Here is a 12,918-nt window from a genome sequence, read left to right on the forward strand (position 1 = left end):
AATCTCAATTTCATAAAATTTACACACATGACTGGTTTTGTGGTCCAGGCTCACATGTTTGCTTAATTATATTTGATAGATCTGAGGTAAATTATTTATTATTAATTTTAGCATGGCAATGTCACACAAAATGCTATTCAAACTAACATTAAACACTTAACATTGAATAAAGCACATAATCGGTACCTGAGATTGTAATTGTCATAGTTTGTATGTTTTTTTTTTATCTGCGATGTCACAGGACACCAAATTACAATTCCTAAAAAAAAAAACTGTCACATGGACTATTTTAATGATGTTCTCACTACTTATCTGGTCCTTGAATATGTCAGTTGTGTTGCTGTCTATGCAGGGTTGGAAAGCTGTTGGATTATTTCAGTTTTTTTGTGCACAAAAACATATTCTTGTAGCTTCATATTATGGTTACACCACTGATGGCATACACTGTTTTAACAATGTCCTTATGACCTTTCTGGGCCTTGACCACAAAAAAAGTCATAAGGGTAAAGTTTATGAAATTGATACTTATACATCTGAAAGCTGAATAAATAAGCTATGTTGATGTATGGTTTTTATGATAGGACAATATTTGGTCGAGATACAGTTATTTGAAAATCTGGAATCTGAGGGTGCAAAAAATCTAAATACTGAGAAAATTAACTTTAAAGTTGTCCTGAAGAAGTTTTTAGCAAAACATATTGTTAATCAAAAATTAAGTTTTTATATATTTACAGTAGGAAAATTACAAAATATCTTCATAGAACATTGTATTTACTTAAAATCCTAATGATTTTGGCATAAAAGAAAAATTGATCATTTTGACCCATACAATGTACTGTTGGATATGTTACAAATGTGAAAAAGTGTTGGCTCTCTTCCTGATTTTTTTGTCACGCTTTAATGTTTCAGATCATCAAACAAGTAAGGGATAATGTACAGGCAGCCAGTAGTTATCGCAGAAATAAGCCCTGACAGTGTGATCAGTCTTGTATCACACTGAAGGGGCTTATTTCGCGATAACTACAGGCTGCCTGTACATTATCCCGCTTATTACACGGCTACTTGCCACATAAGGAAAAAAAACTGGACATGAATATGAATTTGAAACCTTTTATTGGCATATTTGTTTTAAATTAACATTTTTATCCTTCCGCGAAACGATATAGTACCACGTGACTAACATTCAAACTATGTACGTTAGTAAGACAATTTAAATATATTTATGTCGAAATTTTCCATTGGTAATTGTGGTTGTCCAGTGTTTGTCACAAGATGGCGCCAAACGGTAATCTTTGTTGGCACGGAGGGATTTTAAACATACAAGTAGTACCGGCTATGCGTTATTACTTTGGAGCGGTGATTATTTGAAAAGAACGAACCTGCAAATGTCTCAACTGACCAATCAGAATCAAGCATTCCAAAGAGCCGTGTAATAAATGTAAATATTAATCAAAGATAACACAAGTAAACACAACATGCAGTTTTTAAATGAAGGGTTTTTTTATGAACGGAAAACCCCACATGGCCCTGTGTGAAAAAGGGTTTGCCCCCACCACCACACCTGTTCGCAATCAAGAAATCACTTAAATAGGACCTGCCTGACAAAATGAAGTAGACCAAAAGATCCTCAAAAGCTACACGTCATGTTGAGATCTAAAGAAATTCAGGAACAAATGAGAAGGAAAGTAATTGAGATCTATCAGTCTGGAAAAGGTTATAAAGCCATTTCTAAAGCTTTGGGACTCAAGCGAACCACAGTGAGAACCATTATCCACAAATGGCGAAAACATGGAACAGGAGTGGCCGGCCGACCAAATCTACCCCAAGAGCACAGCGACAACTCATCCAAGAGGTCACAAAAGACCCCACAACAACACCTAAAGAACTGCAGGCCTCTCTTGCCTCAGTTAAGGTTCTTAAGACTCCACCATAAGAAAGAGACAGGGCAAAAATGGCCTGCATGGCAGAGTTCCAAGACGAAAACCACTGCTGAGCAAAAAGAACATAAAGGCTTGTCTCAGTTTTGCCAGAACACATCTTGATGATCCCCAAGACTTTTGGGAAAATACAAAAAGTTGAACATTTTGGAAGGTGTGGGTCCCATTACATCTGGCATAAAAGTAACACAGCATTTCAGAAAAAGAACATCATACCAACAGTAAAATATGGCGGTGGTAGTGTGATGGTCTGGGGCTGTTTTGCTGCCTCTGGACCTGGAAGACTTGCTGTGATAAATGGAACCATGAATTCTGCTGTCTACCAAAAAGACAATGTCCGGCCATTTGTTCGTGACCTCAAGCTGAAGTGAACTTGGGTTTTGCAGCAGAACAATGATCCAAAACACACCAGCAAATCCTCTGAATGGTTGAAGAAAAACATAATGAAGACTTTGGTGTGGCCTAGTCAGTGTCCTGACCTGAATCCTATTGAGATGCTGTGGCATGACCTTAAAAACCCTCCAATGTGGCTGAATTACAACAATTCTGCCAAGATGAGTGGGCCAAAATTCCTGCTTATCGCTGTAACAGACTAATTATTGCAAACGCTTGATTGCAGTTGTTGCTTCTAATGGTGGCCCAACCAGTTATTAAGGTTAGGGGGCAGACACTTTTTCACACAGGGCCATGTGGGTTTGGATTTTGTTTTCCCTACATAATAAAAAAAACTTTATTCAAAAACTGCATGTTTTCTTTACTTGTGTTTTCTTTGATTAATATTTAAATTTGTTTGATGATCTGAAACATTAAAGATCATCAAACATGCAAAAAAATCAGGAAGTGGGCCAACACTTTTTCATACAACTGTATGACTGGTTTTGTGCTCCAGGGTCCGTGATATGATTTAGTTAGTGCTGTTACCTGTTTGTTCATCAGAATGTATATGAGCGGGTTGATGACCGTGCTGCTCTTGGCGAGGAGAGAGGGCACTACGCTGGCCACGGGTGAGATGATTCCTGGGCGGCCAAATGTAGCCATCATGGCCACCACACCGTACGGCATCCAGCACAAGAGGTAACACACCACGGTGGTGATAACCATGAACAAAACGTGGTATTCCCGTTTACGTGCTGCAGTCTTGCGTATCTTCCCTACCTACGAAAGAGAGACAGACACAGGCACATGTGAGCTGTCTAGAGAAATGCTTCTGTTGCAAAAAAATGGTCTTTCTCAAAGTTAACATTTATTTATTGTCATCACTGTAAATTCATCTGTTAAGCAGGGTGACCATACATCCTCTTTTCCCCAGACATGTCCTCTTTTTGGACTTTGGACTGGGAACTGTTACGGCAGGTTGATTTTCTCCCATGGGTTAAAAGTCTGAAATATTGCATTATTGCATTAATATTGCAAGTCCATTTGACTGAAATGTTTTTATTGAAACATTTTTCATTCTACCTGTGATAAAACTGTGGTAGATATTAGTTTTGTGAAGGATGGCCACTGTGGTAGGAAGCTTTTTAGTTGTGTTTATGGTCGATCTTTATAACGTGACTGTAAAATATGGTATGGAAATGACATATTTGGATACCACAACTAGGACCCCAAGCACATTGGCTGGTCTGGCTTCAGAAAAAAACTTTTTAACAGTGTTTGAACATAAGAAACAAACCATATTAGACTGTTGTTAAATTTCATTGGTGTATTGCCTTATTTGATCAATCAACACATGAACAGATTATCTTTTCTTATTTACTTAAAGCATGAAATAAGCATGAATGAACATCAGAATGTATTTTATTACAATTGCAGAAAGACTTCAATGCACACAATTTTAAGTTTAAAGGTTGTATCAGCGATTTCTAGCCTGAAACATAAAGTGTCAATTTCAGCTGACCTTTTTTCACAATCCGCTTGTGAAAAAAGGTCAGCTGAAATTGACACTTTATGTTTTAGGCTAGAAATCGCTGATACAACCTTTAAGTCCACCGAAGTTAATCTACTCCTCTGTCTGATTTGTTTGTCGGATAATTTGGCGGTTTCGGCGCTATGATTGGTCAGATCGCCTGTCAATCAAGATGTTTCCGAAGACTCAATTGCAGTGCTGCAGGGATGAAGTATTTTTGTAAAACCAACGTTATAGTGCGTTACTGGATTTTTGGTTAAATGCTTAAAATAGGGTCTGTGGGTAATAAAAAATTAAATCAGCCAAATACACTCATCACATATGACAACAGGATAAAAATGATACACGATTTCCATATTTTCCCACTAAATTACCTGGATTTTCTATGAAGGCACACGCTTTCATTCTCCCTCTCTCTCTCTCTCTCTCTCTCTCTCTCTCTCTCTCTCTCTCTCTCTCTCTCTCTCTCTCTCTCTCTCTCTCTCTCTCTCTCTCTCTCTCTCTCTCTCTCTCTCTCTACAGTACAGTACAGACATACATACACACTGAAACTTGTTAAGAAACTCTAAAATGACATTTTGGAATTAGCAACAGAGACTTGGGATAAGACTGTGTAAGAAAATAGTCCTACACTTGTTGAATTGTCCTGATTCAAATGTTGCATTGGTAAAATGAGTTGTGAATGTCATTTCATGGCGAATTTACAGAGAGTTTCATGCTTTTTATAGCAAAATACATATGCTTTAGTATTGAATCATACATTTTAAATTTTTACTTGTTTTTGAGGCTGCAAAGCATAAGAAGGAGGTAAATAGATTTTATTTGGATGGCCAGACAGTGACATGAAATTGCATTTTCATCCATTTGTAATGTGTTATGATGCATTGCCACAAAATAATAACCTTACATTTATGAAGGAGTATTGATTGCCCTTTTTGAATTGTGCGTGGAGGTGGAAGTAAGTGTTTATTTGTCTTGGACTGTGTTCCTTCATGAGGACCCTTCATGTAATGAGGTTTGGTCCTTACTAATACTCATAGAACACTCTGAAACCTGAAAAGTGTTGTATAAGCCAGAACCTTCATTTATGTGAGTATTTTTAATTTACATTTTTATAATAAGCAGTTGATTAATGCCTTTCCGAAACGACAAAAAACTACCAAAAGACAGACATATAGTTGTCTATAGAAGAATTTTTTTTTTTTCAGTTTATGCAATGTCCTTACATGTCTTTACAAACACCCCCCACACAGTAACACAATGCCTAAGAACAAAAAACTTTTGTAAAAGATTTTCACTGTTTAAGGTGCTTCAGTTTAGTATATGTTTGTTTTTGTTTTTCTCGCATTTGTCAAAATTAATCACACTGGCTCTGAATTATCAAAACACCTCTCAAAATACTTGTTACAGAAAAGGAACGTTTCAGAGACAGTGTGTAAACGTGATTGACAACGTAAGGTCGTATTTATTTTTTATGTGTGAAATTTCGTACCACAAATTCGGACTCAGTGTGCAAGGACCTTTAGGCTGTTCTTTTGTTGAAGAAGGTTCTTCAGATTATAAAAAGGTGAGAAAGAGATTGACTGAATCGTTCTTTATGCTCTTCTGTGGCATCGCTGTGAAGAACCTTTAAAGCACCTTTATTTTTAAGAGTGTATGTTTTATGTGATGTTAATTTTGTATGTCACTGCAGTTCTGACTTGAAATGTCCATTTAGTGGAGCTATAACTAATGCTCCATGATGTTTTTAAATAATGTACCATCTGCATTACACCTAAACCTACCAGAAAGGATGAACAAAAGCGCAAGCATGCCTTTTTAGCTTGTTTTTGATCTCTCATCTTACAGCTCTGTCATTGTGTGTTTTTCACAAGATTTATACTCTAGGATTTCACATTCTAAGTCCAATTCAGTGCCATTTGGTTTGGACATTTCGTTTTTGACCACTGAAAATGTGTACAATTTAACAATTTACTCCTGGAGCCATATTGAAATTCAAATATCTCTGGAAACAAATTATATAGGGCATTTTTAAAAGGAAAATTCCAAAGAACAGTTTATTAAGACCTGATATCTAAAAGGGCATTAAGATTTCTTCAGTACTTTTTGAGTTACAGGCATGCAGATTTTGTAGGAACTGTTTTTGAAATTTAGTTGATTCAACACAGAATGACCCAATATCTAAAAAAAAAAATGCTAAGAAAACTTATCATGGAAGCTTAAAGGAGAAGTTCACATCCAGAACAAAAAATGACAGATTATGTACTCACTCCCTTGTCATCCAAGATAATAATGTCTTTCTTTCTTCAGCAGTAAAGAAAAACGACATTTATTGATTTTTCTTCATATATTGGACTTCAAAAGTTTAAAACTTCCAAAATGCAGTTTAAATGCGGCTTCAAACGATCCCAAATGCAGTTGTAAATGATCCCAGCCGAGGAGGAAGGGTCTTATCTAGCAAAACAATCAGTTATTTCTTATATAAATATATATATATATATACTTTTTAATGTCAAACACTCTTGTCTTGCTCCTCCTGAATTCTTTTTTGTTTTTTTGTTTTTTGTTTTTTTTTTTTGTTCCAGTTCTAGACAGTTAGGGTATGTACAAAAACACCCATCTCACGTTTTCCCTCAACTTCAAAATTGTCCAACATCTCTGTTTTACCTTTTTTATCAAGGGTGTTTGATCTTTTTTGCATGTTCACTTTGCAAACACTGGGCCGGTACTTCTGTTGCGATGTGGGATGATTTTGAAATTATTTTTTTTATTACACAGTTCAGGGAGAGCAAGACAAGGTGAGCATTTGAGGTCAAAAAGTATTTAAGTTATGCCAAAAAAATAAATCTTAAAAAAAAAAAAAAGTATTTAAGTTGTATTCCTCAAAAAAACAATTTATTTGCGACTGAAGAAAGAAAGACACGAACATCTTGGATAACAAGGGGGTGAGTACATTATCTGTAATTTTAATACACAATAATTAATAAATAAAAATGAATAGATTATAATTTGGATCAAGCTCAGTTAGACATTTGTCGAAACTTTCTATTCCAGCTGAGCTATGAGTTGAATTCTTAACAAATTACTAGGCTCTATGTAAACATAATTAATTAAATTGGCAAGGCTCTGTAATTACAGTCACTATATTTGCCATTTACATAACGTCTCTTCTCTGATCTTCTAGGCCCTTTTATCTGTTATTTGTGTAAATAAAATTTCTCTGCATGTGACTGATGGAGCGTAGATGGGATCATGAATGTCTGAGTGTATCATAGCACCCAATTTCACCCTTCACATTATACATGCAGCATCATATACAAGCTTCATATTTTCACCCAGCAAGTCATAGATGTCAGTGTGGGAAAATGTGTTGATTAAAATTACATCAGAAATTCGGCATGATAAACTGCATATATGGAGATCTGTCAAACTGAATTGGATGAATAAATAAGTCCCTCTCAAGCCAAAGAGAACTTTGTATGTTATCCTCCTCACAGCAGCCAACTGAACTCAATTACACTCCAGTGACTGGGACGCCCAGATAAAACAGCATCCAAATCCAATCACACTGCCACACACACAAATGAGATCCTGATGCACTCTTAACAGGCTGCTGAAGGAACCAGCCAACTGTACAGAACATGCTGTAAATGGATCTAAAAACAGTTCTTGCGCACAGAATAGCACTTTTTTTTCTTCTCATTTTCTCACTATATGTCTGGTCACCATGACAACATATAACTTCTTTGTGCTTTCAGACATATTACATCTTAGCCTTTCAGGAGGGAGAACATATCCAGACATAACACTTTAAGACCTGACATCTGACAAGGTGTGAATTTTACCTCCCAGTTTAAACTAATCACTAGATATACAAAAGTATGTCAGGCAAACCATTATTGGTTGTTTTTCATGATGCTTTTATGTCCAGTAGGCTGTTTTTGGCCAGAATATACTGTAAACTGAATCAAATACTGTATGTGACCCTGGACCACAAAACCAGTCTTAAGTCGCTGGGATACACTTGTAGCAATAGCCAAAAATACATTGTATGGGTCAAAATTATTGATTTTTCTTTTATGCCAAAAATCATTAGGAAATTAAGTAAAGATCATGTTCCATGAAGATTTTTTGTAAAATTCCTACTATAAATATATCAAAATGTAATTTTTGATTAGTAATATGCATGTTAAGAACTTAATTTGGACAACTTTAAAGGTGATTTTCTCAGTATTTTGATTTTTTTGCACCTTCAGATTCCAGATTTTCAAATAGATGTATCTCGGACAAATATTGTCCTATGTATACATGTATACATCTCAGTTTTGTAAAATTTAACCTTATGACTGGTTTTGTGGTCCAGGGTCACATATGTGATTGTTCTGAGCAGCTACTACATTCGCTAAAATGTAGCAATAAATTACCTCAATTGGTGGCACTGAACGTAAACAATCCCACTGAATCGAACAGAAATCGCAAATTTAGCTGATTATTGCTGCTGAAAATGGTCAATTATTGTCATGTTTTGGGCTGTATTAACTGGTTGAACAGGGAAAAACATTTGCAGTACTATAGACTGCCAAAAGTTATAACAAATCAAGAAGAGTGCAACAAACTGTCTGAGGAACAAAAGGTGTTTGGATAACTGAACCAGGATTTCTCAGGCAAGGATCTTGACAACATTTGTGTTTGCACTTATCATTTCCAGTCAGGTAGGTGAAATATTAATACTGATTGTACGTATCTTTACCACCTAACTTTAGCTAGTCAAAATATTGTGCCCTTTCCTGCTTCCTAAGTCCATCTCTACATGATTTAACAATTTACACACATCTTTTCCATGGTTTAGACAGCATAATTTAGCAGAACAGCATATTCAGTAGTACACTAACTCTGCTACCCATGCTGTTGTTTACATCCGAGCATCGCCAATATGGCCATGCATCCAGGTGATGTAAGTGCAAACCCTCTATAGGGATGTGCTCGAATAGAGAAGCTGTATTCAGAAAGCCACAGAAACCAAATCTGTTTTTGACACACAACACAGAAGTGCAGTTTACCTGTTTGACGGCATAGAGCAGTCTCCCATAGCAGTAGACCATGACAAGCACTGGTAGGCCCAAGCAGAATATAAACAGGCAGATGATATAGGCATGAGACTGGGCTGTACGCTCAGTCCAAGATACAGAGCAGCTGGTTCCCGCACCCTCCAAACCGTAACGACTCCAGCCCAATAGAGGGGGCACCGTCCAGATCAAAGAGTAGAGCCATGAACCTCCTACTGCCAGAAGAGGTTTGCGATAGTCTGGGCCACGGTTGTGGTACACTGTCAATGTGCTGTAGCGGTCGTAAGAAAGAACCACCAAGGAAATCAGAGACACGATGCCTGAGAGAAAAGAGACAGAGAACACTAAGGTAAAACTGAGGGCAGTTTTTGTGTGAAGAGCAGTTGTAAACTCAAAAAGGGCTCAAAAATGATTTGCAAACATTAGTCAAACTTAGAAATGTTTAAAGATAGTTGCATTAGATATTCAAACCAAACATTTCATTGAAAAAATATGAATTTTAAGTCGTTTGTGGTTGTCAAATTGTTAATGTGATGATCTACACCTGTGGTTACTCTGATAGTACACTTGGGGGTGCTTGAGGAGAACTGACATTCACGCTTGGATTTGATGTAATGGGGCACTAACTTATACACTGCTATATGTTTGCATTGCATCATTAAACTTACTTGAAACACAACTCTACATATAAACAAAACATTTAAGTAGGCCTCTGATGAGGAGTAATGGTTGGAATAAAATAGCAATTGCATCAATAAGGTCTTGTTTTGCCTGACAGACTTCAACCTTTTAGATATATATGATAACGCTGACATTAACATTTTAGGTAAGAGAACAGTATGTCAATAAATAACACTGTGTAGACAGCTCAAACCTGACCTATACAGCACACCTCTGTGTGAATCAATCGATGCTGTGTATGTCAAATATAATCAATAATAATAAATAAACGTCATTACTCTTTTTTTTTACTTCTTTTTTTATATATATTTTATGGAAGCCAGTTTCCACCACTGAATATTTTTTTAAAGGTATTGCAAGTTTTTATATCACAGTTTTGACTTTTTGAAATTGCTATTTACATCTTGCAGTTTTTTCTTAGAAATGCATGATATAAAATTTTGCGAGTTATAAAATTAGAATGATGAAATATTAAGTCAGAATAGGGATATAAACTCGCAACTGACTTTTTTCTCACAATTGCGAGTTTGTATCTCACAATTCTGACTTATTTTTTGCAGTTCTGATTTTTTTCTAAGAATTATGATATAAACCCACAATTATATAGTTATAAACCTAGAATGGCAAGAAATAAAGACAGAACTGCATGATATAAACTCGCAAATGTGAGTTATAAATTCAGAATTGCAAGATATGAAGTCAGAATAGGGATATAAACTGGCAATTCTGACTTTTGTCTCACAATTGGAAGTTTATATCTCACAATTCTGACTTATTTCTCGCAATTCTGACTTGTTTTGAAGAATTATGATATAAACCCACAATTGCGAGTTATAAAGTCAGAATTGTGAGATACAAACATTCTCCAAAAATTCGGAGTTATACACCTGCTATCGTGAGTTATAAAGTCAGAATTGCGAGTAATACAATCAAGAAGTGTGAGATAATAGTCAGAATTGTGTGATTTAAACTCAAAATGTGAGCTATAAAGTCAGAATTGCAGTATATTTTTATTTTCTTGCAAGTTTCACAATTCTGAGATTTTTTTCTCACAAGTGTGAGATGTAAACTTGCATTTGCAAGTTATAAAGTCTAATTCTGAGAGGAAAGAAGACTGATATTTTCTAAGAATTGCGAGTTTATATCTCACAATTACCACTTAATAACTTGCAATTTTGTGTTATGAAGTCAGAATTTTGAGATAAAAACTGTTTGATTCCAATCATGCATTGCAATTCTAAGGGAAAAAGTCAGAATCACAAGTTTATATTTAGCAATTCTGAGAAAAAAAGTTACTGTTCCCACTTTTGAATAAAGTTGAATAAAACTATTTGTATTGTATTTTATTGTTACTGTAAAAATGGCTCAAAAAATGTTTGTAGATGCCATGTGGTTTGACATTTTGCAGTGACATTCAGATTTAAGTGTGACTTTAGTATCTAGTGACTTTTTGGGGCCACTGTACGTTCTTGTCATTGTAGATATTGTCTCCAGTGCACCAATGAAGGCCAAGTCCAAAAGGTTGCACAAGTATCTCTGAAAAATAAGCTTTGTTAGAGGTCTTCAATGAAAGAGGCACATAGGGATGTGAACTGTCATTTCATATTTGTCACTTCAAGGCTTTTGCCACCACAAAAATCCCTTTTAGCTGTTTCAACATCAGAGCTTTCCAGTACACACACAGACACAAACTTTCTTTGGCGTCTTCTTTATTGTTCCGCTGTTTAGTCAGAAAGTTTGTTTCTTGTGTCTCCACTCCAAATTTTCTGTCCTTCAGGACTCATCAACCATAAAGAACACAAAAAGCCATAGATGTAAGTTATAAATGCAAGGTTGCAGTCAAAATCTATCCAAAAAAAAAATCTCTGCGAATGGAGCATTTGTTCATTGTTATTTTGTAACAGCAGAAATGTTAGTCCTATCTTTCCTTAAAAACAGAATCGATTTAATCTTATCTGTAATGAAAAAGTAATTAGCAAGACGGCACAACATTATGCACACAATTACAGACCTCTCGAAAAACTGATGTCCTCAAGGATAACTTCTCCAGAAAATGCATGCACAGGTTTGTATAAATACCCTCTTATTATCATATTAAATGTTAGAGAAGCAGATTTAGTGAGTTTGGGTCCCTCATAACCAGTAGAACGTGAGATGACTTAATTTGTTGTTCTGAAACTTGTTCAGGAGACGATTAAGCTTTAAATTGTGTTTCATTTATTTCTTCTGTGGAACACAACAGAAAATATTTTGTAGAATGTTGGTAACCAAAGCAGTTTTCAGAATATCTTCTAGCACATTCCACTGAAGAAACAAAGCCATACACATTTGTAACAACATAAGCTTGAATAAATAATGACAGAATTCAAATTTTCACAACGCATTACTATGTTTGAAGAATTTCACTTATCAGCAAAATATGTATATTTAATTTATAAAAGAACACAGGGTGGGAGAAAAAAAAGACTAAGGCTAGAATGCATGAAAGAATGCAACATGTGATGTGAGGTAAGGGTCAATAAGAGAGAGAAACAGGAAAATATATAACATGAAAGATGAAAACAGAGTGGTAGAAACACTATAAAGGCTGGTTTTTCACAGATGCAGTCTTATGTAGCTCCAGCTACAGAGCCCTGCTGTGAACTGAGGCTCTGCCACTGAGCTCACATACAAACAGCACAAAAACATTCATTCCCTATGAAAAAGTTTAAAGATATACATTGTTAAAATATATTTAAAGTATATTAAAACATTTAAATACAGTCCGCTGACAGACTGTCTCGTATTAGCGTTTCCGCCCTTTTCCGCCCGCCATTTTCTCCAGACTCGAAAGCAATGCAGGTGTTTTGTAGTTGGGTGTAAAAGTGAACATAAGAGTCTTTATTTTCTCCCGACATCAGAGCCACTGAGGACGCAGTGAATTAGTTTTGTTTTTGATAGTAAAGTGCCACCAAATACATAAAAAAGTGAAATCATTATGATTTAAAGAGCCACGCGCCAAAACGGGTCACTGTGAAAAGAACTGTTTTTGACAGGGTAAAAAGGGGGTTGAGGGATTTTAACCCAAGTATGTTGCAGATATTTCATGAGGGCCCTAAAGAATCATACCAACTTGTGGGAAATAGCCATCCGATGTCCGTTTTGAAGTATCATTAAAGTAGATCATTAAACTTGTGCACTGTATTCCAATATTGAATATCTTGACTTTTGGTTTGACATAACATACTTAAACCTAGAAATGAATGTAGGCCAGATATGATTTTTGGATAAGTGTTAAGATTAAACTTAACCAGTGTAATATAGAAATTGTACATTATTTGTGATTACT

At 35.6% G+C, this 12,918-nt stretch overlaps 1 protein-coding gene across 1 annotated transcript in view; it reads right to left on the reverse strand.

Annotated features, from left to right (window-relative positions):
* Positions 1 to 1,821: 1,821 nt before the first annotated feature.
* Positions 1,822 to 12,918, reverse strand: part of LOC141316621 (opsin-3-like) — a gene marked incomplete at its 3' end in the record, with an annotated part of 38,250 nt that continues 27,153 nt past the window's right edge. Inside the window, exons 2-4 of the mRNA XM_073832809.1 lie at positions 8,904 to 9,229; positions 2,859 to 3,092; positions 1,822 to 1,885 (exon numbers count right to left, since the gene is read on the reverse strand). Of these exons, the coding sequence (XP_073688910.1) occupies positions 1,822 to 1,885; positions 2,859 to 3,092; positions 8,904 to 9,229 (624 nt within the window). The remainder of the gene's footprint in view (positions 1,886 to 2,858; positions 3,093 to 8,903; positions 9,230 to 12,918) is intronic.

The sequence above is a fragment of the Garra rufa genome, unplaced genomic scaffold (genome assembly GCF_049309525.1).
Source record: "Garra rufa unplaced genomic scaffold, GarRuf1.0 hap1_unplaced_122, whole genome shotgun sequence".
NCBI lineage: Eukaryota > Metazoa > Chordata > Actinopteri > Cypriniformes > Cyprinidae > Garra > Garra rufa.